This window comes from Engraulis encrasicolus, chromosome 16 (genome assembly GCF_034702125.1).
Source record: "Engraulis encrasicolus isolate BLACKSEA-1 chromosome 16, IST_EnEncr_1.0, whole genome shotgun sequence".
NCBI classification, from domain to species: domain Eukaryota; kingdom Metazoa; phylum Chordata; class Actinopteri; order Clupeiformes; family Engraulidae; genus Engraulis; species Engraulis encrasicolus.
The window spans coordinates 1,860,801-1,888,636 of record NC_085872.1 but is presented as its reverse complement, the minus strand read 5'-3'; the positions used below and the strand labels follow the sequence as shown (position 1 = coordinate 1,888,636).

Sequence of the window (27,836 nt, the reverse complement as noted above, 5' to 3'; positions counted from 1 at the left end):
CTTTCTTTTTTGGCAAAATTAAAAGATTAAAAAAACAAATCTTTCATTCAGATTTTGTGTTCAACGTTTTTGTTATGATTTCTTGTGTGCTGTGTTAGGAGTCTGCTGCAGTGCTCGGTATGGCAGGACTGGATGTTGTCCCTGTGCTTCATTTCTCCGAAGAACAGCGAGGAGCAGAAAATCACTGAAATGGTTTACGCCATATTCCGGATCCTTCTCTACCATGCTATTAAGTATGAGTGGGGAGGCTGGAGGGTTTGGGTGGACACACTTTCCATCACTCATTCAAAGGTAAGCTTACAAACACATGTGCGCACACATACGCACACAGGCACACACACAGAATTTTTTTTACAGAGGTATGTTGATATTTAAGCACTTTACACACTGCATGTGCACTGATTGACTGAAATGATTACTGACGAGGCATATTTGTATAAGCCATGTATTTTCTGAAGTCCTTATTCTAATGTTGCTGTGTAGTCGCAGTCTTTAATGGATTTTAAATGTTATATCTGAAACATGGTGGTTGCTTAGTTGGATCAATTTGAAACTGATTATGATCGTGATTGATGTGTACATTCATGATATACTGTTTGGATTTTCTAATATTCCAAAAAGTTTCTCAGTCATATACGGTATTTATGCATGGAATTGCCTTTTTATTGAAACACAGATGAGGAATTCCCCAGCACGTCCCGTTTCTGATTACTTTGTTTTATATCGTATTACACAGCTACTGCCAAAATGGTGAAATAATTCTGTGGGTGTCAGATTGTGGTCAGAGGTGGGCAACCAAAATGTGGCAGATGGCAGTCAACTTACAGTAAATACTCCCCGCAGATCAGAGTAGTTGCTCATACCGTACTAATTCACTACACAAGGGGGCAACATAGTGCTGTCCCATACCCAGACGCAAGCTCGTGCTGCTTCTCCCAACAACACCCTCTTACTTCTTCTAGCCAAACATGACTGACTTGGCCTGAGATGGTTATGCGATCATGCGTAATTGCCAAGATGAAAATCTCACTTGAGTTGAAACTAAGGTGTGCAATGAAAGGCCTGCAATGTAACTCTCACTACAGAATTCTAGAGTCTTTCCCAAATGATTACCCCTCCTGCAGAGTGGTACCCCACTAAAGCAAAAAAAATAGTTAAACTTAAAATGTTTCAAAGATGTAATTATTTTGTCAATTAGGAAAAACGGCAATGCTAGGAATGCAAGGAAATGCTAGTCTTACGAAAATAAAGCATTACTTACCGTATTTTCCACAGCTAAGCAGTAGCTGTTTGTGAGAATGTCTCTGTTATCTGGTGGCTAAAAGTCGGTCAGTCTTTTCCAGCATTGAAAATGAAAAATAGCGCAAAAATTAAATTATCACTTGTTGGATTTATGTGATCATATTACGTAACTGAAATTTTAGTCTTATTACTTGAGTATATAATTTATTTGAAAAAAGAATTTAAGTCTTATTTTGTTATCAAATGTGCAAAATTGTTGCCAAATTACTGAGCAACATAGAAGTAGAAGTAGTATGTAGCTGTGTTATATGACCTACCAGTTTATGGTTATTTTTTTTAATTTCACAAGGACTAAATATTAACACAGTATGAACCAGCTTCTGTGCATGCTTCTGTTGGATTTTCTGGTATTAACCTTCCATAGTTGCTTCACCACACAGGTCCCTGTTACCTGAAACATCAGTAATTTTACATTATTTAGGTTTAACATTAGCAAATCTTTTCTACACTCACCAAATCACCATGCGGCATTAATCTTAAACAATTACAAAACAATGATGTTTCAGGTAACGGGGACCTGTGTGGTGAATTCCATAGGTGACCTGGTGCTAAACCAGCTTTGATGCATGCATCCACCACCAAAAGGGCTAAAGAAACTCAATTGCAATTTTATTGTCCTGTTTGATGGATTTCCTGCCAAGTCTAGAGCAGCAGAGCGGTTTGTCACTGTGGAGACTGTTGTAGACTGTCCTCCCACTGCTGTGGGGTGAGGTGCGTGTGTGTGTGTGTGCGTGCGTGCGACGTGCGTGCGTGCGTGCATGCGTGTGAAAGAGAGGGAGTGCGAGACAGACGGACAACAGAGAGCATAATGTATTTGAAATTGTGAGGCTGTCTTGAAGGTGTGTTTCCATTTTACAATACGTTGTGTATGCATGTGTTAAATGCTATGTATTAGCATGAAGCATAGTACACAGAGACGCTCTAATTTACAGACAGACAGACAGACAGACAGACAGACAGACAGACAGACAGACAGACAGACAGACAGACAGACAGACAGACAGACAGACAGACAGACAGACAGACAGACAGACAGACAGACAGACAGACAGACAGACAGACAGACAGACAGACAGACATTGTAATGTATTTGAAATTGTGAGGCTGTCTTGAAGGTGTGTTTCTGTTTTACCAGATGTGTATGCATGTGTTACATGCAATGTATTAGCAGCATGAAGCACAGTACACAGACACTGTAATTTTCTATATGCATAGCTCTCTTCACACACTTGTGTCTTGAAGACATTTAAAATTCATCTCCACCATGTTCCACAATAACTAGCATGTGTTCCCATCATTTTTACCAGCCCTGTGGGAGGACACCCCCCCACCCCCCATAAACACACACGCACGCACGCACGCACGCACGCACGCACGCACGCACGCACGCACGCACGCACGCACGCACACACACACACACACACACACACACACACGCACACACGCACACACGCGCACACGCGCACACACGCAAGCTACAGCAATGACACTGGGACATGTCTATTCATTCTCCTCATATTGCTGATCTGTCTGTCTGCTTGCCTGTGTGCCTGCCTCAGTATATATTTATATGAATATCCTAAATGGATCGGATCAAAATATAGTGAAGCAAGGTTTGAATATGCTGCAAATGGTCTTGCACTGGAATCTTTAGGCACCTTCACCACTTTTCTACTGGCCATCGCCAGTAATTGGTTTATCCCTGTCAACTCATCTTTGGGGAGACTGTCTTAAAGTTTTCAAATGGTCCCAGTAGTATTGACATGTAGAAAAAAACAATACTTTTCTGAATATGACATTTTCTCGGAACGAAATGCATTCCTACATTTGTGACAATGTGCTGTTATGAGCACTTTAAACTTTTTTTTGATAAAGATTTCTAAAGTTTGCGTCAGCTACTGAGCTTTGCATACAAAAAGATAACGATATTAAAATATCTTAGCTAAGGGTTTGTACAATGAGAAATTATCAAATGTTTCAACACGTTTTTCTAAACATTTCCATCAGGCTTTCTAAAATGTTTATTTTGTATTTCTGTGTATTTCATACAATGACGAATAGTTACACCAATCGACACAAGCATGTGACCAGTCCTTATCAATTGGTGCAACCAGTATTTTCCTTAGTGACAGTTTCTTCTGTAAAGCAACATTAATGTTTAGTTTTGAGGCTCTCTTTCAAACTTGCTAGTGTTCTGAAGTACCAATATGATACAAATTAAATCTGTACTACATGGTAATGGTTCAGTACCCTAACTAGCAGGCAGACTGTTTGTATGTTGACATTTTCTTATGGTGCTACACCAACATACAAAATATGTTGATTTAGGTGAAAGTTTAGGTTTAGGTCAACATTTGAGATTTCACAGTCACAGAATGTATACTAACAAGGTATGTTATAAGAATGTAATCGGGTATGTCAAATGGTTGAGTTGATGTACCATCTGACATGGCAAAAAATTCATTGAAACTTGATAAGTCTTTCTGATGGAAACCTATCAAGGTTTGTGATTTGGATGTTGAGATTTCAAACATGTTTTTAAAATGAATATCTATTTTTGACAGGAATTTTAAATGTTTAGCTAACATTGTAGTATTTGACACAACTATAAACACACCTGACCTTGCTCACAAAATGTTGAATTAAGCAGATTTCAAGAAATTTTACCCAACTGGTCATGTAGCAGATACGTTAATCAGGGGTCCTTCTGTGTAGTGTCATTTCCTGTGACATGGTCTTCTGGCAGAAATGAACAAAAATGCTCCTCAAATGGTCGTTATGCCACATTGACAATTCAGGAACACAAAGTGACACACTAAATTCCCCAAATTACTGACAATATCTGTGAAAATGATTCTGTTTATTTTAGTCACTGTTAAACAAGACACATGTAGGATTATGCCAGTAGTTTACGTGTTTAAAAAAAAAAAAAAAAAAAAGAATTTCACCTGTTTTTAACAGGTTGAAATTTGTAGTGCCATGTTTTTACCGTTACACCACATGACGTTGTTGTTTTTTTTGTTTTTTTTAACCTTTATACCCTCATTATTCTATCTAAATTGATTAAATCAAAATAAATTGTGCTAGGTTTCCCAAAAACAGACACATTTTAACCTTTCCTACTAAAGCAAATCATAGCAACACAAAAAGTGGCGTCATGTCTTTCACCCTAATAATTCAGTGTAGATGTGTTGTGCCCTTACATTCTCTTTACATCTCTGTCATTTCCCTGTCATTGTGCTTGAGCTGAAGTGCTTGCTGACACAACAGCCTTTGCAAGGTCCCAGACCAATGAGCCCAGAGCAACATGGCTTCCAAAAAGCTGTCTCTGTGCAAATAAAGGGGACTTCAAAGACATTCTGTCCTTGCAAAACAGTGTCTTGACACTGAACACACCTAAAACTAGTTTCCAGCATCTCATTACCTATTGTGTGCAGTACTAAGATTCAGTCAGAGATGTGTCACGATTCTTTTTTTTACATCAGTCTTTCACTTTGGACTGCAGTTTGGGAGAATGTAACTGCATTTGATCTGTTTAGTTATCTTAATCACATTCATTCGGAACAGTACAGAGCTACTCTACTTGCTAACCACTGACCCCTTTGGGTGTGTTTGCCTGAATAAAGGCAAAGTACAGACTAAACAGAACAACTGCACTTGACTTGACTCATCTTATCATTTCCCCATATAATTCAGACAAACATCAGCAGTAGCATTTGGTTCTGTTTAGATACACACTGACTGGCACTGTGCCTCTGTCTGCACACCATCAAGACAAAACAGCTTTTGAGAGGGATCCCATTTACTGGAATCTTCATTGACCTGTCTTGAGCAGAGTGGAGGCACATCGCCATAGTTATTCAAAATGGAGGGTGGGGTGGGTGTGTAGAGTGGATTTGGGCGATAATAATATCTTGGCTGTTGACTTTGCCAATAGATAAACAGCATATTCTATGTGTACATATCTGCTTCTTAGTGGCTTTCAAAAAGTACATATTGTCCTTGTCTCTAGTGAGCATGCGGGTGTTTTAAGCTAGAGTAATTGGGATAGATTTTTAAATACATTAACATAAATACTCTAATTGGATTAATACATGTAACGATATAGCTCAGACTAATACATGGAATATTATTTTCTTTCAGAATGTCAGATTTTGAGGTGATGTTTTGGAATATGTTACTTTTTATCCAGATCTTTTTCATTTTATAGATGTCCCATTTCCTTCATTGTTTATGGACTCTGCACGTTTTGCAGTGGTTTGCAATGTATTCGAGCAGTGTATGTCAAGCCCCACTGCCATGTGGTCTCAATACACACTCTAGAACCGCAGGCACAGTGATTACCATCGTCTGTTCTGTGAATCTGCTCTTGCATGGTACTCTATACGGACCATGGATTTTGAAAAATAGAATGCAAGAGAGAGATTGTGTCTGCAGACGACATTGATTTCAGGGAAGGGAATTGCATTTAGCTAATCCAATTAGGGGCAGGCTCGACTCCCTATTTCCCCTTTGTTTTGCGGTCGCCTGCTATCTATTGATCTAAATGGGACTCTCAGGTCCTACTGTATATGCCTCTTCCCAGACCTGTAATTCACCACCCAGGTCTCACCACACAAGCTTTTTGTCCAGACATGTCTTATGATCTGAAATCAGCCATCATAACGCAGAAGCAACAGACAGCAGTGCTGTTCTGCATCTCTTGGAAACGGATAGTTTTGAGACCAAAAGGCATATAGTGCTGCATGTGTTTTCAAGATCGAAAGTATTGCAGCAAGAGGTGAAAATATAGCGTCTTTATACGTGTATGTGCACTTGTACAAAGAACACAGCACAAACGAGGAGCTTTTAACCCTAATCGAAATTTGACGTTAAGTGCTTCCTATCTTGTGGGAGAGTGTTTTTGTTGCAGACGTCCTGAGGTTGATTTGCATCTGAATATATGATTTGGCCCCAGCACATCCCATTAATATCATAATAGCTGTCACATTACAGAGCGCTCCCTTGTTTTCTTACAAGCACGTGGAATGAGGTTTTTCCATTGAATTGTGGGCTGGAGTTCAATTAGATTAGCCCAGAGAGGGGCCTTGAGAGCCCACCCAGAACAGCATGCTGCATGACTAGCATTCAGAAACCTCAGGACTACAGTAACTTCTCTCTCACGGTAACTCAATCTTCACTCCCTTCTCTCAGCCTTCAAATATCCATCAGTCTCTGTAATCTATGTGAAATGTGATATATGTGATGTCATAGTGCCGCACTGATGCAAATGTCCTGACAGCACTGGCACAGGTCTATATGGGGCACTTAGTTCGTGGACTTTTCAATCTGGCAAAATGTCATATGGCAGGTTAAAAGGAAATGGTTGAAGAGCAGCTCCCCATAATTGTTAAAGTATGGAATCAGAGTAATGAGTGGGAGTGAGGATAAGTGCAGAGAAGCACAGAGGAAACTACTGAACTAATCCAAATCTCTGAGCTTGGAGAAGATGGCTATAGATTACCAATCAAACCAGCAGGAAGATTAATGACCACCCTTATTGCATGGTAATTTAGAACAATAACGGCTAATTAATTTCAATAATCAGGTTCCCTTTATGCGGATGTCTAGAGGAAAAGTAGTAGTGTCAGTTTGTGTATGTCCATGCATATGTGCACATGCACTGTTCATTTGATTTCTTGTTAAAACGCCTGTATGATAAATACAGGCTATTCTAATGAGAACGATGGGAATGGACTAGTCTTTGTAGGATGTGCAAAAGCCAATATGTTAATCACTGGCTTGCAACTCGATGCACTTCCTGAAATCAGTTTCCAGTAGACATGACTGAAGCTTATTGGACTGCAGTTTACTGCATTTTAAGCTTAAAAGAAAACCGATCTCATGATACAAGATGTTTCAGTGTACAAATTATTTGAAATTAACAACACATCACCACACATCACCATGGACCATTTGAGCTAGCATCAGCAAATTTTGGGAAAGTTCACCACTTGACCCCCTCAGATTTTCTGATCATAGTCACTCAGATTATGACAAGAGGAATGGGTGTTTACAGAGTTTACAGATTGAATAAAGATCTGGAATTTTGGATTTCACCAATTAGGTGTATTAGCCACACACAGGCCTTTTGGGGTTAGAAACAACTTAATCTGCTCATAAGAAACACTTCAGATATATTGAGACGTATTGATCTTATCTGTTTATTATCCTGTTGTAATTTATTCTTTCTTGTCATCATTGTTGTTTGTACTTGTCTTTAGGTCACCTTTGAACAACACAAGGAGAATTTGGCTCGAATGTTCCGGGAGTATCAGAGACTTGGTTCTGATTCTGGTTCTGCCACCCAGATCCGCACAGTATCTGGGGCCAGTCAGGATGCAGAGCTTCAAAGTCATGCTCCTGGAGAAATGATGGAACCTCCAGTGCAGGAGGAGATGGCTCCCTCCACAGTGATCGAGCTATGTGTGGAAGACAGTCCACCTCTTCAAGGTCATGCTGAGAAGGAGGAAAGGGATGGGGAAAAAGCTAAACATGAGAAGAGTGAAGGAGGAAAAGATGAAGAGAGAAATCAAACTCCTGTTGTGGTGTCAAATATCATACTTCGTGCTGAAGAAGAGGAGAAAGAAGAGGGTGAGCGGAGAGCTCAACAGCCAGACAGTGAAGCGTGTGGTAATCATTCAATTAAGGAAGAAAGTCTGAGTGAAACCAGCATATCAGATGGTGAAGTTCTCAAACACAGCATGGAGCCTGCTGATAATGTAACAGAGCTGAAACCTGAACCAAATAAACAGCCTGATGCTGCAGAACAAGGGACAGAGAGTGAAGAGACTGAAGAGGTTGTAGAAAAAGCAGAAACTGCAAAGGTCGAAGATGAGAGAAGAAAATCAGATGCAAGTGTAGAAGAAGCAGACAATGTAAAACTGGCAGATGGGAAAGATGATGTCCAAGAAAAGTGTGAGATTGATGAAGAGAAGATGAGACAAAAGGAAGAATCTGATTCAAGAGAAATGGTGAACGAGCTAGCGACATCTGAAATCAAAGAAGACTCTATGGAGCAAGGAAGCTCTGAATTGTCCAACAACAATGAAACAAGCACAGCTGGTGCATCCATTGTAAACGAAGACTTGGTAGACGTTTCATCCTTAAGCGAAGCAGTCAAAGCAAGTGATGACAGCATGGAGGAATCCTCTTTTGTTTCTGCTATGGGAGATGCAGATGAAGAGCATGAGAATGAAGAGCAGAGTAAGGCAACACAGTCAGATCTCAGGGAGCCAGATACACAAGCACAAAGTTCGATTGTTATGGATAAGGATGAGATGACTGAAAGTAATGAAGGATTCAAAGAACAAGATTCCCAAGATGTGGACAAAGACTTGGTTGACACCAGGGAGGCGCTCCCCACTGCAACGTCTACTGTGGGACCCATAGCAGAATCAGTTGAATTGGAAGAATCCAGTGCACAGCCAGTGGAACCAGTAGACACTGCAGAGCCTGCAACAGTAGAAGTCCCCACTGCAGAACCTGCAACAGTAGAAAATACTGCAGAACCTGCAACAGTAGAAGTCCCCACTGCAGAACCTGCAACAGTAGAAAACACTGCAGAACCTTCAACCGTAGAAGTCCCCACTGCAGAACCTGCAACAGTAGAAGCCCCCACTGCAGAACCTGCAACAGTAGAAGTCCCCACTGCAGAACCTGCAACAGTAGAAGTCCCCACTGCAGAACCTGCAACAGTAGAAGTCCCCAGTGCAGAGTCAGCAAAATCAGACCAGCAGGTTCTAGAGACATCTGCAGCACGGACACAGGATGAAGATGGCAGCAATGCACAAAAGTCTGCAGAGTCTGGAAAGGAGCAAATAGAAGGCACTGCTGCCAAGACTAAAGAAGTGAAAATTGCCCGTCTTGATGTTTCTAGTGTAGCTACGGACACCGAGAGATTGGAACTGAAGGAGGCAGCTGCATCGGTAGGATATAATTTCTACCTGATTGTGATAAGTTGCTATATTAGGTAGTGACTTAAATTTTGGCGTTCAATTGGTATAATGTATTGAAATTAATTGTATTTTTGTACAGAAAGTCAAGAGTAAGGTTTTTATCGAGCACCTTAGTCCTGAAGCTAATGTGTGATTACAATACAGTATCGTTCTGCTGTGCATTAACTCACAAGTTTTGTTGCAGGAGGCAAGTCAGGCCCAAGCCACGGCATCTGGTCCTTCCCCAGCAAGCAGAGACAGTACCTCATCATCCACTCGTTCCACCATGTTCCGTATCCCAGAATTCAGATGGTCCCACATGCACCAGAGGCTTTTAACTGACCTGCTCTTTTCCATAGAAACAGACGTGCAGATGTGGAGAAGGTAAAGAAGTCGAATTCAATGCTGATATTACAATATTACCGATAGCAAAGCTAATAAAGTCATGCAAGTAGGATATCACTTGCGTGATTTCTGTTTTGGTGCTCACAGAATTAATCATGACAGGAGACCTCTGAATACTACTGATTGACTGAATGTTAAATGCTAAATGTGTGATATTTCGTTCATACAGTTCTTTTCTGTTTTTTTTTTCTCTGTATTTTTATGTACAGTAACAAACTAAGCCAGATGTTAATTACACCTCCTCAATGACTTCTGACTTCTTTTATTCACTTACAGTAGCATTTGTTCTGAGTTGTTAGGGTTACACAGACATTTGTTGTGAAGGCTTTATGAGTAAGCTCATATTAGTTGTGATGTAGAATCCGTATGTGAACTTTATAGTTTGAGAGTTACCATAATTTTTCTTTGGTTTGATCCAGGCCACAGGTCTCATTTCATCCTAGATTTAATATAGTCTTCTTGAGCTGCTCATTTGTTCTGGTTACCTAATTGGCATACCTTTTCTCATTGTTCCAAATAATTTTCAGCCATTCCACCAAGACAGTGATGGACTTTGTCAACAGCAGTGAAAATGTGGTGTTTGTACACAACACTGTACACCTCATCTCTCAAGTGGTGGACAATCTCATTATGGCCTGTGGTGGGATCCTTCCTCTGCTCTCAGCTGCTACGTCCTCTTCGGTGAGTTCACTAGCCTCAGTGCTTAGGTAGCATTGGTAGAACAAGCATGTTTTTTTATCTTATGCAGAACCACTGAGTAGTAGTAGTAATAGCAGCAGAAGCAGCAGCAAAATGGGTGACTTGGCTGGTTGAATCATGTGATATGTTAAACTTGGATTTTTTTCGCACACCTCAGCTGAAAGGTGTGTCGGAGATGGCCCATGGGTCACTCACGGTGCATACACACCAGCGGCGCAGACGTCCACTGAACGTGTCCGGTATCAGTCCGAAACAATTAGAATACATGTAAACAGATCATATCTTGCACACAGGAGCACGGTGTAAGCGCGGCGCATGTCCGCCCCGACCGGACATGTCTGCGATGCTCCTTGAAAATTGAACTCAAGTCTATTTTCCTGCGCACACGTCCGCGTTAAATGAGCGGCTTCCATTGAAAAGGAATGGTTGCTGCCCGCGGAAGGAACGTGGACGCTGACTGTGCAGTGTGAACGGCAGCTCGCGAACCTCTCGGACTCGCGATGCTCCCGGAGACGTTAAGTGAACGTGAATATCTTGGTTTGCATGTACCGTCAGCAGACAACTTGAAAAAAACTCCCGCACACTGACCATTTTGCTGTTTTTTCTTTCATAAACGACGTTTCGGTCCTAGACCTTCATTTTTCCTGATGAAGGTCTAGGACTGAAGCGTTATTTATTAAAGAAAAAACAGTGAAATGATCAGTGAATCATGTGATATAAATTCACCGTCAACTCACCTTTTGAATTGTGTCTTTTACGTCACCTCTTATGTTGCTTTTAGCATGAGCTGGAGAGCATCGAACCATCTCAGGGGTTGGCGGTGGAGGCGTCGGTCACATTCCTGCAGCGTCTCATCAGCCTGGTGGATGTGCTGATCTTTGCCAGCTCCCTGAGCTTCACGGAGATTGAGGCCGAGAAGAACATGTCCTCTGGTGGCATCCTTAGACAATGCCTTCGACTCGGTCAGCTCTCTTTTGGTGTCATCAGCTTAATCTTAGCCTCCTTTTTTCGCTTTTTTCTGCTCTTCTCTGCTCTTCTCTCCTTTATGGCTCTCATCTCTCTGCACTTCTTTGCTCTGCTGTTTCATTGTCAGCTCTGTGACCTTGTGTCCCCCGCTCATCTGTCTGCAGCAGACAATTGCCGGCATCATGATTGCCTCTGGATAGAACATTTTCCTCCCTCACACACTCTTTTATACCATCTCTCTTGTAATCTCCTCACAAAGCTGTGATCTGAAACGGCCGCCAATAGAGTGAACCCCATCTTGTTGTTTTTTGTTTTTTTTTGTAATCCTGCCCCAGGCCTTCTGTAATATCATATTGGAGCAGTTTGGTCCCCACAGCAGGAGCGATCGGCACTTAAAGCAGCCTTTTAAATGCTCACTCTTCATCTGAAATTCATCTAACCTTGGGTTTTCCTGGCCGACTGTGTGTCTCTGGCGCTATGATTAAAATCACTATCCCCCGTTTGGGTTTAGATAATGGCGGCTTTTGAAACACCAGTTTTTGCTCTTAAACTTGACAAAAAGCAGCCCTACAAAGTGGTACCTGTATTAAATGGATGCAGCACGCCACTGCAATTACATTTTTAAGGCTCTCTGATTGGTGGAGAGGAGAATGGGTGTGGGGGACATAAGGAGAGAAACTGAAGCCTGCTTTTAGAGAGTGCGTCTTATGAAATGAATATTTGATGAGGTCTGCCAGAGCGTAATCTGATTTGGGAGCCAGTAACAAGGTTTTGCCCGCCGTCTCTGCTACAAAATGGCTTTGCCTGTGAATAGCCTTAATGGAAAAAACAGTCTGGTCCCTGCTGAGTAATACCCTTAATCTAAACGCTTTACACTTTACATTTGTCAGTTGTCAAAGTATAGCGGCGGCGTGTGTATGTGAGAGTACACATGCACACTCGCACAATGCCTTTTTCTGCACCCATTACATTAAGCTTGTTTTTCCAGCCATGGCAAAGCATCATGGAGAGGTTATCAAACTGGAAATATTTGGCTCAGTGTGGGGTGGTTTGCTACCTGGGGCTGCAGCAGAGAAACAACATCATATATTATTCAAAGCCCACACTGCTCTGTGAGGGGTCGCTGCTTCTGACCTTGTAGGACTATAAGATCACAGGGAAGATTACTTCGTGGTGTGTTTCTTCAGATGTGTCCTCCATCCCATTCCCATTCTTCCCCTTTCTTTCTGTCTATTGTTTCCTGTGTTTCATTTTCACCTTTTTTGTCTCAGTATTTAGTTTGTAGATTTAATTATATGTATACATTTTGTACTACATAGTCTACATTTACTCATTTGGTAGGGCCTTTATGGACGTTGTTCTCCCCTGTCTCTGCAGTGTGTGCCATGGCTGTGCGGAACTGTCTGGAGTGTCAACACCATAGTCAGTCTGGCCCAGAGAGCGCTCGTGGTCACAAAAGCCTCATGGGAGCTGCCAGGTCCATGCCTGCTCAGGCAAGTCTGCTGACAGTATGCTATTCATTGATTTCTTCTGTCTAAATTCATAACTTATGTTTGATATGTGCTGATTTGTTTTCAATCATTTATTATTTTGAAGTGGATTTCTGTTTTACAGCAGATTTTCGCTGAACAAATATATTAAATTAGTTGTATGTGCTTTGGGAAATGATAAAGTAGAGGTGTAGGGAAAGGGAGAAAAGTTTTGTACATGGACCATTGCGGTACGATTTGGTAGCTCTGACCAAAGAGCCAGGTTTGGTGACATCAGTCACAGCACACCTGTAACCCTGGTGATGGTCACACTATTACAGGTCACATGTCATGCTACATGACAGTCCATAGAAGTCAGGGAAGGCCAGGAGGGAGCATGTTAAATGTGTTTATCACCCGGTGAGCAGACGGAACATCTTCTGATTGGCTGAGCAGGTGTCCATTATTCCCCGAGAGCAGGACGCCTACGATGTCATGCGGGCGTGCGTGCGTCTAAGTTGTTTCTTTTCCTAACTTTCTGGCGAACTGCCGTTACTTATTCTAAACCACTGGTTGCTATGGCCAAGACCCCCTCGTTAATTCTATCGCATTTGGTTGTCAAGCCAAGAGCCAGTCGTTAATTGTATTGCATTTGGTTGTCAAGTCGCCTCAACGTTCTATGCGCGTCTCCGATAGAGGCGCGTCTCACTAGATTAGGAAGTGGTACCCATAGCAACGAATCAAACGCAGTGGCGAATCTACTTTCTCACGAAGCCTTAGATCAACATATTAATAAATTAATACTTAAATGTTGGCAACCGGATGATAAGCGGAATAACGGCCTTTGAGGTGTCCCGATATCAAGGGAAATTGGACTTGGCGGCGCCGTTGAACGCTCCGCCTCATCCATTATTTCCCTTGATATCGGGACACCTCGTCGTCCATATTCCTTACATGTCTAGTGGTTAGTAACGGGACATTCTATTCTTACAGTGGTCAATATTTCATTATTACTGTGTACTATAGCTGAGGGAGCTTAATTCTCCTCTTGCTGTATTTTGGAAGTCAAGGAGACAGAAGATGAACTCTGGCCCATCACTGATTAAATTCAACACTGTGTCAGCAGAGCAACCTTGATTCTAAAAAAAAAACTCCCCAAGTTTAGCTTTGGTCCTGGTAAAATGGAATAATGGTAGAATTCCACTGTGCTAGTGTTCTTCCACAGCCAAGTGTCATTGCATTAGCCTGGACCGAAGCACTGCATAGCTATCAGTTACACTGGACAGGGTCGTTTGTTTGTGGCCACCGGATTTGATCTGGAGTTGTTCCTGGAAGATCTCTCAGGGCTTCCTGAAAGTGTGGTTCAGACATGCCATCTCATCCATTATTCAGATCAGGCAGACATTACGTTAACTGAACTGCACTTTGCTGTCACATCCAGGCTAAAGTGTGCAAATATTTATTGGGGTTATGTGTTAAATGTCAATAATGGGTAACTGTTGCTGTAGCTTTTCCTGAGTTCTTGAAATCAAATCAACAGGCTTTTTTGTCCATTGTGTAAATTTAATCATTTATTTTTAGAATGTATGCTGCCCATTCAGACATTCACAAAGTATTAAACTATTATTGACTGATTTGACCACAGTGGCTGGTAATTTAAAACGGCCGACATGGAGATCCACCTATTTGTGTATTTAAAAGTGTACTTTAGTCAACATAAGTCGGAAAGTCTTAGAAATTGATGGTGATAAGCAATGCGTTAAGCACAGATGGTGATGAGCCTTAAGAGATGGCCTTATCAGTCCTGCATCTTGTTCTTTGTGATAATACATTCATAATCGAAATATTCTTGGAACACTGTTGACTGGTTAAAATATTAATGCATATCTGTATCCTTTCATGTTAAGATTATGTTTCTGTTAAAACTTAAAAGTAAATTGGTTTATTTATAAAACATTTAGGAAGATCTTGTTTGCAAAACAATTCTGACGTTATTTGTTGTGTCTATAAGCCAGGCTATATAAAAAACGAACCACAACCTGGTCTCACAGAACTCTGTGAAATTAACTGGGACCCCTGGCAACTGACAACACACAACTCTAGAACCCCTTGTTGTGAACACAAAACTGATGAGATTTGCAAGGCCTGACAGTGAAACAACTTGTTACAAACCTGTCTGAATAGGTTGCCACACCAGTTTACCTCAGTTGCTACAAATTTGGCCATTTCACCAAACAGAATCTTTACTCCTATTAATTAAGAAAGGATAAAGGATAAGGATATGCAAGTTGGGATATGTCGTCAAGATAAAAAAACAAATACAAATCGATTAATGTGTTATGTTTATATTTTGATCACAGAGTCCAGTGGATATGGTGACTGGTGGGATGTCTCCAATCAGAGACATTGACAGACTTTTGCAGGACATGGACATAAACCGCCTGCGAGCAGTGGTCTTCAGAGACATTGTGAGTTGACGTATGATAATAGCATGCACAGTCTTTGTGTGTCATACTGATATACACCGTTATAGTGATTGTGTGTGTGTGTGCGCGTGTGTGTGCGTGCGTGCGTGCATGTGTGCGTGTGATTGTGTTCCAGGAGGACAGTAAGCAGGCACAGTTTTTGGCTTTGGCTGTAGTTTACTTCATCTCTGTGCTAATGGTTTCTAAATACCGGGACATTTTGGAGCCTCAAAATGACAAAAGACCTGTCCAGCACAGCCAGTCCAGCAAGAGCACAGGTATGCGGCATGCATTTACAGTACTACTGAATACAGCTAGACCAAATGGATAGCATGTCCAGTGGGGCTTAGAACGCCCAGTTATTGTTTATCATTGCCAAGTGTAAAAAAAAAAGTCTGTCAGATTTATATTCAATGCTCAATTCTGCATAGAGACATGATTATGATCACTGTCATAATTTGTCAAAGTGATACAAATGCTGTCTTTTTTTACTTTTAGAGAGTGCTTCCTCTGGCCTTGATGTAGATAGCACTGTGTCACTCCGCCGACGGGATTCAGGCATAGGGGATGAGCAGTCCTCTATGACCCCGAGTGAATGCGCGGCTACCAGCTCACAGGGTCCCGATGCCATCTCCGAGGCACTGACGACGCTGTCCGTAGAAGTCAAGAAAGGCCAGGAGGGAGCTGGTGAACGTGAGGCCAAGGGAAAGAATGTGAAAGACATCTTGCGCAGCCTGGTGAGTGGGCCAGCGGATGACGTCATGGTGGACCCCAGCCTGCTGCCTCCTACCTTCCTTGGTCCCGTCGGCGCAGACGGCCGTGATCAGTCTCTCCAGTTCCACTCCTTTGACAGGTTGGTCAACAGTAGGATAATTCTGTCTCTCTAGGTCGTCCTCAGACGAGCCTTCCATCGTTGCTTCCAGTCATCCCGATCCTCCATACATCTTTTCAATTCGCTGGTACTCAGGGCTCTGGCGTCCTTCTTGAGTATGTCCACAAATGTTAGTGTGGGACGTCCTCTTAACCGGCACCCATGTGATGGTTCCCATTGCACCAGTTTGGTGGTTGGCAGTTCTGGGTGCCTTTGGCAATTCCCTGCAAGTCTCATTCTCCTTACAGCTATCTTCTCTATGTATCTTCTGTACATAATTGTAGGTCTTATTGAATTGGTACACCTCGTTGAAGTCAGGCATTCACAATATTTATATTAGTAGATTATTTTAACAGGTTGGGGCAGGAATGTTTTGTGATGTGCTCTGTATATAGATGGAGCTACTGTAGCAGTCTGCATAATATAACTGAGAGTGAGAGTTGCTCCGCTCTATTAGTTGGGCAGGGTATGGCTGTGTCTGCAAGTATTCTGAAACACTCTGGCTCACGACTCCCAAGTCAATTGACTGCTGAAGAGCACACAGGGTGTTTTGAAGTCTTAGACATGAAAAATGTTTAGGTTTTTCGGCATTGTGAAAGGTCTACTGTCAGGGGTGTCCTTTGAAGCTGCTCCCCTTTTTCTGCCCTCACTCCCATCCTTCACTTTGCCTTTGACTTCTGCTCGTCTCCACACAAACAATCAGCGCTACAAAGAGCCCCGGCTCTAGGGGAAGCCTTCAAAACAGTGCAAGCATCAGACATACACAAGAGGTAGGGCGTAAAAACGGAAAGAGAGACTGAGATGGAAATAGTGTTGCACGTGTGTGTGTGTGTGTGCATTTGCATGTGCGTGTCTGTGTGACAGTAAGCGGGACAGACACACAGACGAAATATGTCTGAGCTGAGTCTGGCTGCCCAAAGCTATGTGCACCCAGCTGAGCCTTGATATCTATGGTTCAGAGTTTTTATCTTTAGGCCTGGATGTGGAGCTTTGGATGCCCAGACGTTTTAAAGGGGGCTGAAGACGCTGCGAGCAGCTCCAGTAAATTAGCTCCTCTCTGGGAGAGGGAGAGACAGGCTGGGAAACAGGACTCCACTGCACGACAACATTACTGCCTGCAGGATTGCCCCAGTGTCTGGTTTGCATTTGAGGCTTTGTCTCTGAATCAGACAGACACAAAGCGAGTGGGAGAGAGGGAGTGGGAAGGAAGGCTGATGGAGAAAAGCCTGAGAAAGATGGAAGATGTTGGAGCACTAAGCAGCCTGCCCTCCTTTTCCTACAGAAACACCTAGTCAAAAGCTCCCATGTCAGGTGAAGGGGCTTTACACCAGCTTAGACCCTGCAGCCTCCGCTATCCCCTCCTCCTTTTCTCCCTTCTTCCTCTCCTCCTCCACCGCTGCTCAGACGTAGGGTCTCTGGGAATCTGTAAGACAGGCCTGTGATGTGTGCTTTATCTGAGGAATGCTTTGTCAGGCATCAGAGTGCTGCCGGTATCTGGTGGGGATTACACTGGCTCCTGCCACACTGCTGGAGAGGATAGGTTCACAGCTCTGCTTGCGGGCAGACGGGAGGCTTCCTAGGCCCGAGCGCCATGCTAGCCCCAGAGCAGGGCCTCTTGGATGGGCTTGTGAGGCTAGTGCAGGCCCCCTTATCATTGGTGTGGATCCACCAGGCCCCGCTCTGGAGGTGACTAGTTATCTTGATGGCTCCTGGTCTCGTCTGTTGTCCTCTGCTCTCGTTTTTTCCGCTTGCTCTACATCCCATCCCTCAACAAATGTAACTTACAAACTCGTTTTCAAAATGCTTAAACCATTTTAAATGTCATAAAGAGAACACTTGTGGTGTTCAGGCTGTCATTTTGCTGCTCTCTGCAAATGACTCATAATCGTTCATCACACTATCATCTTCTTAGGCACAGCTACATTTTGCCTCCCTGTGTAACAGAGAGCTCGAAGAGATCGTCATTCTACCCTGACGCCAAACATGGGAATCTTTAGTGTCTGCCATCAGATTTATGAGCATGATGTGTGGGGAAAGCGGGATCTTGCAGATAAAGGCTGGAACAGGTCAGGGGTGAAGTATCCCCCTGATTTATTTACTACCAGGAACTGCTCCCCACTTTGCCCATAAGTCTTTCTGACCCACTCCTGTTTGGACATGGTGTCTGCAAATATTTGTTGATGCAAAGCAGAGCTTCAGTAAACATATTTTATAATAATGCAGTTTATACGTTTTCTTTAACACAGGTTATTGGACTTCAATAGTAGAAATTTGAATTGGACTGCTATGTAGTCTAACAACACATCAGTTTTTTTTTCTGAACTGGCTTGTCTTTCACCACATCCATGATGATTTTAAACAGAACTACGCTTATTTACAGAACGTTTCTCCATGATACTGTGCCGTGACCACAGTGTTACCCTTCTTATTGAGGTCTTTGTTCTGATCGATATCCAGGAATAAGCAGTCAAGATTCCCAACCGGAAGGCTATTTTAGTTACAGAGGAGCCTTGTTAGAACCAGAGTCTTAGTCAATCTAGGGAGATGAGAGATCAAAGACCTTCACTGACAGCACACTCCCGCCCAAAGAAACTATGAATAACACGGTACCACCTCGAATCAGTAATCCACCAGCCTCAGGTTCCACACATGCGTCAGTACTAGACTTCATGTAAGTTAGGGCCAGAAATATTTGGACATCAACACAATGACCATCCTTTTCCACCCTATACTCCACCACAATGGATTTGAAATAAAACAAACAAGCTGTGCATTAACTGTAGACTCTCAGCGTTAATGTGAGGGTGTTAAAATCCATATCGCATAAACCGTAATGAAATAGCAACGTTTGTGTGTGTTGCCCACTTTTCAAGGGATCAAAAGTAATTGGACAGTAGGCTTCTCAGCTATCACCAAGATGTCAATACAAGGTCTTAGAGTTCATTTGAACTGTTCCATTTGCATTTCCATATATTTTTACGGAATATCCATGAGATCCAAAGTCCATCTGTCACCATCAGTGATGCAAGCCATCATAAGGTGGAAAAAAAATCAAAAACAAACCCCATTTGAGAGATGGGGAACCATTGAATATGACTAATTCAAGAGTTCAGAATCACCTAATTACCTGGAAGATATGGAAGACAAATGCTGTGGATGACAGACAACATTCTGTATCTGGTGAACAAAACCCCATCTCTCCACAGTTGGTCAGATGTAGAACAGTGTCCAGGTGAACGGTGGAGGCATGTCCAAGGCAACAATTAAGAAAAAGATCAAGAACATTAAGGAACACTTCACCATAGGAAATCCAGAGGGTTCACTAAAAGATGTAAATTATTGATTGCATCAGAAATAGCAATACCAGATTTGGCTTTGCCAAACAACGTCTTAAAAAGACTGTATAGGTCTTGAGCTACATCCTATGCACAGAGGAGACAAAAATCACCTTGTACAAGGGTAATGGGAAGAAATGAGTATAGAGAAGGGAAGGAACTGCTCATGATTCAAAGCATACCACCCAATCAGTGAATCATGGTGGTGGTAGTGTCATGGTGTGGGCATGCACATCTGTCATTATTGTCGTGATTATCCCCTTGTATTTATTGATGATGAGGACTACCGACAAAAGCCACAGGATGATTTCTGAAGATTTCCAGGCTACATTATCATGTCATATTAAACCTAATGGTTCTGAAGTCATTGGACAATGCTTCACAGTGCAGATGGACAATGACCCAAAGCTTCAGCTGAAAGCCACTAGCCATTTCTACCCCCCAAAAAGTGGAATATTGTTCAATGGCCCAGTCAATCACCTCACCTGAGTACGGTTGATCAAGCATTTCACTTGCTGGAGGCAAAACTGAAGGGAAAATACCCTAAGAATAAGCAGGAACTGAAGACTGTTGCAATAGAGAGCTCACCATAGCATCACCAGGGATAAAACCCAGTGTCTATTGATGTCTATGGGATGCAAATTACAGGCTGTAACTGACTGGAAAGTATTTACAACCAAATAATTAAAAATTGAAAATTTGATGTATAAAAACTAGACTGTCCAATTACTTTTGGTCCCTTAAAAATGGGGTGGCACTGATAGAAAATGTCATAATTCCTTCACAATTCACTCGATGTGGACGCAAACACCCCCATATTAAAGCTGAAAGTCTGCTGTTAATGTACATCTCATTTGTTTCATTTCAAATCCATTGGGATGGTGTACACAGCACCAAAAACATGAAAATTGTGCAGATGTCCAAATATTTCTGGCCCTAACTGTAAGTTAGTAAATGAATATTGAGACTCTCTCTCTTTCTCCCTCTCGCTCCCTCTCTCTCTCTCTCTCTCTCTCTCTCTCTCTCTCTCTCTCTCTCTCTCTCTCTCTCTCTCTCTCTCTCTCTCTCTCTCTCTCCCTCTCACAGACCACAATTTGCAAAAACAGATCTGCATTCCCTGGCTTCAATGCATGTATATTTCATTTCATTTGTTTGCTTACATTGGTGGTTAGATTTTCTAAGCACGTGATTGATCCAATTCTCTCCTCTCTAAATCTGCCCCTCTCTTCCATCCTTCATAGTGGGTGTTTGTGTTGATTGGTTTGTGCAACACAGAGCTAATCATGCCGCTCTAAGTTAATAAGTGCAGCCGGCATATTGTATTGTAATGACCATATGAAATAAAACGGGTCCCTTTGCACATTATGAGTGAAATACATGAAATACATGTGAACATGCACTATTGAACATGCACCAAGAGTATTCACTTACCTGCCTTGACTCACATTAATTTAAGTGCCATCTCATTCCTAAACCATATGGGTCAATATGATATCGGTCCACCTTTTGCAGCTCATCTGGGAATGCTGTCCACAACGTTGAGGAGTGTGTTTATAGGATTTTTGACGATTCTTTCACAAGTGTGTGAGGTCACACGCCGATGTTGGTCAAGAACGCTTGGCCTTCCGCTCTAGCTCATTCCAAAGGTGTTCCTTTGGGCTCAGGTTAGGACTCAGAGTAGGGATGCAAATGATAAATCGATTAATCGACTTTAATCGATCAATGTATTAATCGATTAAAAAACATTAATCGCAATTAATCGACAATTCAACTGACAAGAGACCCAGGTGAAATGGGCATGTGAAGAGTGTGTGTGAAAAGGAGTGTGAATAGTGGGAATATCCAAATCACCTTTGGATTAAAGAATTGAAATAGAATTCATTTAAATGTGATATTTTATCTCAATTGTTAATGAAAATTTTTAGATTTAGTAGTTTTTTCCGAGAAACATTGAGATTTCGGGGAAAACGCCGCTTATCAATTAATCGTAAGTCGATCGATAAGACTATCAACTAATGATTAATGAATTAATCGATAATTTGCATCCCTAACTCAGAGTTGGGGAACTTGAGTGGCCTGCACAGTCATCCATTTCATATACCTTGCTTTGTGCAGGGGTGCACAGTCATGTTGGACATTTTGGTAATGTTTGATAAGGTTCGGTTTGAGCTCTGTGGCAATTGACTGTGCAGAAAGTCAACCACCTCTTTGCACTATGCGCCTCAAGACACGCTGACCATGGCCTACTACTTCGTGGCTGAGTTGCTGTTGTTCCCAATCTCTTCAGTGTTCTCAGTCTTACTATTCCTGGCACATATATTAATCACCCCTTCTTTCAAATGTATCCCATGTATATGCTGGTGGTTGAGGAGGATTCCCGTCTGTGCTCGCTGTAGCAAGGAACTGGATTGTGTTTGTCACTGCAAAATACAAAGCTGTCATCAGCGATGATAAAGGCCTCAGTCTGACTCTTGAAATGCCCTGCAACCATTCAGCGCCTTGCCTCAAGATAGTGGGCATTCCGTGTCTTGGTGGATTTCGCTTGGTTGTCAACTACCGGTTCTTTCGTCATGCATTATGTAGTTTCAACAAATACAGGCAGCAGCAAAATGGATTGATAAACTACAACTAAAGTTTATAATTCCTATTCCCTGACAAATGGAATTTCAACATGGTTGTGGCTAAGAACAGGTGTAGTACAGAAAAGGTGTACTACCTCTACAGTATTTTAATACACTGAAACAAGTTGCAATAGTCATGGTTCTTACTTTGTATTGATCCATACCCCCCTGGGTGTGTTTCTGTTCAGCTTTGTGAGGTACACTTAGATGTGGGAGTAATTTCCTATTCGCTCAGTTTACACCGCTATGAGGACGCTGAACCAATCAGCCGTGTGAGATTTTCCCATTTGTGACTAAAACTAGGTGGACACTGTATGATTTTTTCAAGTGTTGCGTTCAGCTGCTGCTTACACTGTACGAACGAATCACTGGGGTTATCGCTTCACCACTCATACGGCATGGTGTTGCCATATGGGTAATCAGACCATTCGTGGATTACGAAGTAATTCAAAATATATGGTCTGACCTATCGGGCTACTATGAAAGTTTTGAGACAATATTGCTTTCGCAAGAACATTCTGATGTTTTGGTAAATGTCAGAATCCAAGCACCCATCATCTGATCAACGGTTCACTTGTGTTGCAACTATGAGGCTAACTTTAACTAGAGCTATTGTTGGAGAGACAGCAGAGCTAACTGTACTGAAGTAAAACAAAAGTTTAAAAATAAAGCTTTTAAAACAATTGGTAACACTTTATTTTAGAGATACATCTATTAGCACAAATACAGCTCCAGGCCTTTTTATTAGAATACCATGAAAAAGTTGATTTATTTCCATAATTCCATCAATAATGTTAAATTGTCATGGATTGTAGATTCATGGCCCAGTTTTTTAACTATTCCAATCATTATTTTTTTTCTTTTTATATACGTTGGCCTTCCAGCTCAAAAAACCCATGAATTGGGGAATTCGCATTATTAGAATATTGTTATAAAATCACATTTTTCTTCATCAAAATTCGGGTCACATTAAATCAGTTGAAATTTGGTACTTTCTACATAGCATGCAATGGTCAATACTTGGTTAGGACATTCTCTGTCTTCATAATGGCCATGATGCGTTTAACATTGAAGTCAATGGCAAAAACAGTGCATGGGAGTTATGGAAGCCCAGATATCCTTGATGCTTTGCTGTCAGCTGTTCTTGTTTGTTGACCTGGTACCCCACACTTCACTCTTCAATATACCCTGTAGATTTCCATGCCACGTTTTGGCGTTAACTCACCAGTTTAATTCTAAATAACCAGAAATGAAACCCCATTGAAAATGAATGGGGTTTAATTTCTGTTGAGTTAGAATTAAACTGGTGAGTTAACACCAAAACGTGGCATGGAAATCTTCGGGTATATTGAAGAGGGAAGTGTGGGGCACCAGGTCAACAAACAAGAACAGCTGACAGCAAAGCATCAAGGATATCTGGGCTTCCATAACTCCCATGCACTGTTTTTGCCATTGACTTCAATGTTAAACGCATCATGGCCATTATGAAGACAGAGAATGTCCTAACCAAGTATTGATCATTGCATGTTATGTAGAAAGTACCAAATTTCAACTGATTTAATGTGACCCGAATTTTGATGAAGAAAAATGTGATTTTATAACAATATTCTAATAATGCGAATTCCCCAATTCATGGTTTTTTTTAGCTGGAAGGCCAACGTATATAAAAAAAAAAAATAATATGATTGGAATAGTTAAAAAACTGGGCCATGAATCTACAATCCATAACAGTTTAACATTATTGATGGAATTATGGAAATAAATCAACTTTTTCATGGTATTCTAATAAAAAGGCCTGGAGCTGTACATTCAATGCCCCTGTATAAGTAACTTGTAAGGCATGTACAAAGCAAAATCAAACATTTGTTAGGCATGTATTCGCAAATGTCTTGTTCATGCACAATCAGGGATTTATTACCAATTTAACCTTACTAAGGACCTAGTAGGCCTTAGTGTTTGCTTAGTACATGCCTTACAAGTTACTTATGCAGGCATTAACATTGTATATATTAGTGCTAATAGATGTATCCCTAACATAAAGTGTTACCAAACAATTTTAAGAATTGTATCTGTAAACTATTTGTGTTGCCAATTGGATAAGAACACATGTTACACTTATGGACAGGACTTGTGTTTGGGTAGGTGACATTATCTTAGTTTTGCCTATCTAGGTACTCAGGGTTCTGCTTCATCGACCATTCCAATATTTGCTAATAGATTTACTCCCACTCATGACATATTGCATAGGTAACAAACGTACAGCATATGCTCTCATATTGACTGAGCACCATTATTGTATATACGAGTTTCACCATATTGCTATTGTTAATTGTGTTAATGGTTTATGCTATTGCATATGGAGCTGTTATGTGTTAGATAAAAGAAACGAAGAAGAAAGGAATTGTCAAAAAGGGATTTACTGTAGGCAACTGGACTTCTTTTGATACTTGGAAAATGTTTTGTCTGCTTGTCTGTCAGATTTTGTCCATTTTAATTCTGATTGTGTGGTCACATCAATTTAGCTCTGTAAAGAACCCGCTGGAGAACTTACCTCTGTTCACATGACAAGAAAAGTGTAGGTACAAAAACAAAACAAAAAACCTTCAAGTTACAATAAGTGCAGTTTTCTATGAATTAACTATCGTAGGACTAAGTAGGACTAACTATTGTAAGCCTGAATGGGAAACTTCACAGACATAGAAGGGAATTCTATCAGATGCAGGGACTGAATCTAGATGATTGGCAGATTTAGTCAATTTTCAAAGAAACTATGCATGTTCATGTGCTTACCTGTGGTTTGGATTGCAGGAGTGTTGTAGTGGCTCCAAAGAAAGCGGGCGGAGGACAGGGCCCAGCCAGTGTGTCCATTGCTGTGGCCAACCCGCCAGCCCCTCCAGCAGGAGCGACTCCAACCAACAATGTGGCTGTGGTGTCCAGTAGTGACACTACCCAGAGTGCTTCAGCTGACTCTGCCACTGGTGAGCTATACAATGTTTTGTTGCAATATCACAATCCTTTCCCTGCAAACTGTTTTTGTAAGAATTGTTTTACTTCCCTGCACTAGAACCCGGGAAAGTTTGTCGGAAGTTGGAGCAAGTCTTTTTTTTGTAACTAATCGTGACTAGATCTATTGATTAGTCGACTATTAAAATAATCGTTAGTTGCAGCCTTAAATATATTTGGTAACATTTGTCATTAAAGAATTGTTTTGTGCCATTTTGAAATGCATTACATGCCAAACTTTCAAGAATCAGTGTCGAATTATAATGCATTGTTCATGTAATACTCAAAAATATTCAAAAATGAGGGGAAAATTGTTAACAATTATTGTCATACTTATTCATCACGAAAATAACTTTTAAAGCACAAAAATATAAGTCTGCAATGTATGGGAGTAATTTAAAGTATCCTGCAGTAGTCGCACCAAATGTTTCCTAGGTACAGTTAAAATTTACAGACCAGCAGCAAAACATTACTTTATGAAATGCATGAAATTGGAACATTTTTTAACTAAAGAAATTTAAATTGGACAGAAAATGTAGACGTCACATCATTGACCCATGTACTGTATGTATGGACGAGTATGTATGGGTGGGGTGACTGTAGGACCCCCCAGGCAGAGGCAGTAAAGATAAGGTAATTCGCTGTTGGACTGGTGAAGTGGCTGCTGGTCCAGTTGATGGGCCTCTCATTTCGGACACACATGCGGCCGCTTAGATGAAATCCATCCACACTGCCACACACTTCTGTACATTCTTTACACATTCCAAATACTTAACTTGCCCCGGCCACTCTGTTAGATCACTGGCTATTTGAGTGGACACACACACAGACACAGACACAGACACAGACACAGACACAGACACAGACACAGACACACAGACACACAGACACACACACACACACACACACACACACACACACACACACACACACACACACACACACACACACACACACACACACACACGTCATCATGAATGCTTTTCAGCGCAAACTAGTCATTATTAATAATCGGTCTTCACAACAAGATTTACTAAAATAATCTGAAACAAATGAATTCTGCCAGTTGTAATGTACATGATACTTTCGCAGTATGATAAAGTGATACCGCACCATAGGACCTCATTTTGCATTAAAATGTGTTCATTCAGCTCTAACATACCCACACTTTTAATTAACCCCCCTCCCCCAAATCTCAAGAGCCTGGATGCAGCATACTTGTCGCAAAGTATAGGCAGCATCAGGCTAAAATGGGTTAAGAAAGGCCAAGCAAGTCAAGGGAGTACAAAATGGCCATTGTGCAACCATACCCCGGGGGTGGAGTTAAACAAATGGATTAACCAAGAACATGACCAAGAAGCAGTGAGTGTTGACCAGTAATAAGTCTGCGATGTAGTATTAAACATAAAGAAAAAGACATCAATAACAAAAGTCTGAAAAGTGCACATGGTGCAAAAATAACAAAGATCCTGGCAAGGTGCATGAAGACATTCAGTAAAGATTAAAGTGATGAGGAAGCAGTGGTAAGTCTGCTATGTAATTTTTCCCCAAATTTTAAATGTGTTATTTAATTTCACATTAGAACTAGGGTATACTGTAGATATGTATTGTCTTAAGCTGTGGTGTATTGCATTTTGTATTCATAAGCGATTAGTGTGTGTGCGCGCGCGCGTGTGTGTGTGTGTGTGTGCGCGCGCGCATGTGTTTGTGCGTGCGTGTGTGTGTGTGGGTGTTTGTGTGCATGTGCGCTGGTTGTGTGTGTGTGTGTGTGTGTGTGTGTGCGCGTGTGGGTGTCTGTGTGTGCGCGCCTGTGTATAATGTGTGAATGTTGGTAATGAGTTCTCTGGTTTCCGACCATAGCTGATCCTGGAAGCACCAACCTGCCATCTGTCCCTGCGCTGTCCCCAGCCAGCCAGCACACCACCCCCAACATGAGGTGATCCATCTACTGGAGCACAGAAAGGCCATGGGCCATGATCAAAGCCAGACTGCTCTTTCTTTCACTTTGTCTTGTTTCGGATTCATCTTATATTACTGTTTCTAATATTATCAATATATAAATAAATGATATTATTAGTAACATTAACAACAGTAAAGAAGAACAAGAAAATGAACAGCCATATACTGTATGAGCCATATGTTTATTGAATGGATATTGATATGGTCATCCTTTACCTCTTTCCCAGTATCTCTGAGAGACTTGAGCATGCTTTGGAGAAAGCGGCACCATTACTGCGGGAAATATTTGTGGACTTTGCACCGTTCCTGTCTCGGACCCTACTGGGTAGCCACGGGCAGGAGCTGCTCATAGAGGGCACAAGTGAGTACAGCTTCAACGGCTTGATTGTTTTCATAATTGAAGACACACACACACACACACACACACACACACACACACACACACACACACACACACACACACACACACACACACACACACACACACACACACACACACACACACACACACACACACACACACACACACACACACAGATTAATAATACAGTTTCAGATTTATGGACCCTTTACCATGTGTGCTCTTGTGCACTCAAATGCTCTGTCTCTCCCTCCCCATTAACACCTTGCGGTGAGGAGCAAAGTGCCAGTAAATATTCTTGTTGCCCTCACTGTAATCAGATTTAAGCCTTAAAAAGCAGCCGAAGTATCCTTTAACTGACTGATTATAACAGCACAGTGGCTTTATAGGGCTTAAGGTCAGAG

General features: G+C 41.7%; 1 protein-coding gene across 2 annotated transcripts in view; it reads left to right on the top strand.

Moving 5' to 3' along the window:
* The window catches only part of lrba (LPS-responsive vesicle trafficking, beach and anchor containing), a 211,804-nt gene that overhangs the window by 35,850 nt on the left and 148,118 nt on the right, over nucleotides 1-27,836 (top strand). Inside the window, exons 21-32 of one of the 2 annotated variants that reach the window (XM_063218225.1) lie at nucleotides 99-291; nucleotides 7,566-9,269; nucleotides 9,484-9,662; nucleotides 10,211-10,364; nucleotides 11,164-11,344; nucleotides 12,726-12,841; nucleotides 15,178-15,285; nucleotides 15,422-15,560; nucleotides 15,781-16,135; nucleotides 24,918-25,087; nucleotides 26,973-27,048; nucleotides 27,299-27,432. In XM_063218225.1, the coding sequence (XP_063074295.1) occupies nucleotides 99-291; nucleotides 7,566-9,269; nucleotides 9,484-9,662; nucleotides 10,211-10,364; nucleotides 11,164-11,344; nucleotides 12,726-12,841; nucleotides 15,178-15,285; nucleotides 15,422-15,560; nucleotides 15,781-16,135; nucleotides 24,918-25,087; nucleotides 26,973-27,048; nucleotides 27,299-27,432 (3,509 nt within the window). Of the gene's footprint in view, nucleotides 1-98; nucleotides 292-7,565; nucleotides 9,270-9,483; nucleotides 9,663-10,210; nucleotides 10,365-11,163; nucleotides 11,345-12,725; nucleotides 12,842-15,177; nucleotides 15,286-15,418; nucleotides 15,561-15,780; nucleotides 16,136-24,917; nucleotides 25,088-26,972; nucleotides 27,049-27,298; nucleotides 27,433-27,836 lie in introns of both variants that reach the window. The other variant, XM_063218224.1, reaches the window with a different exon arrangement.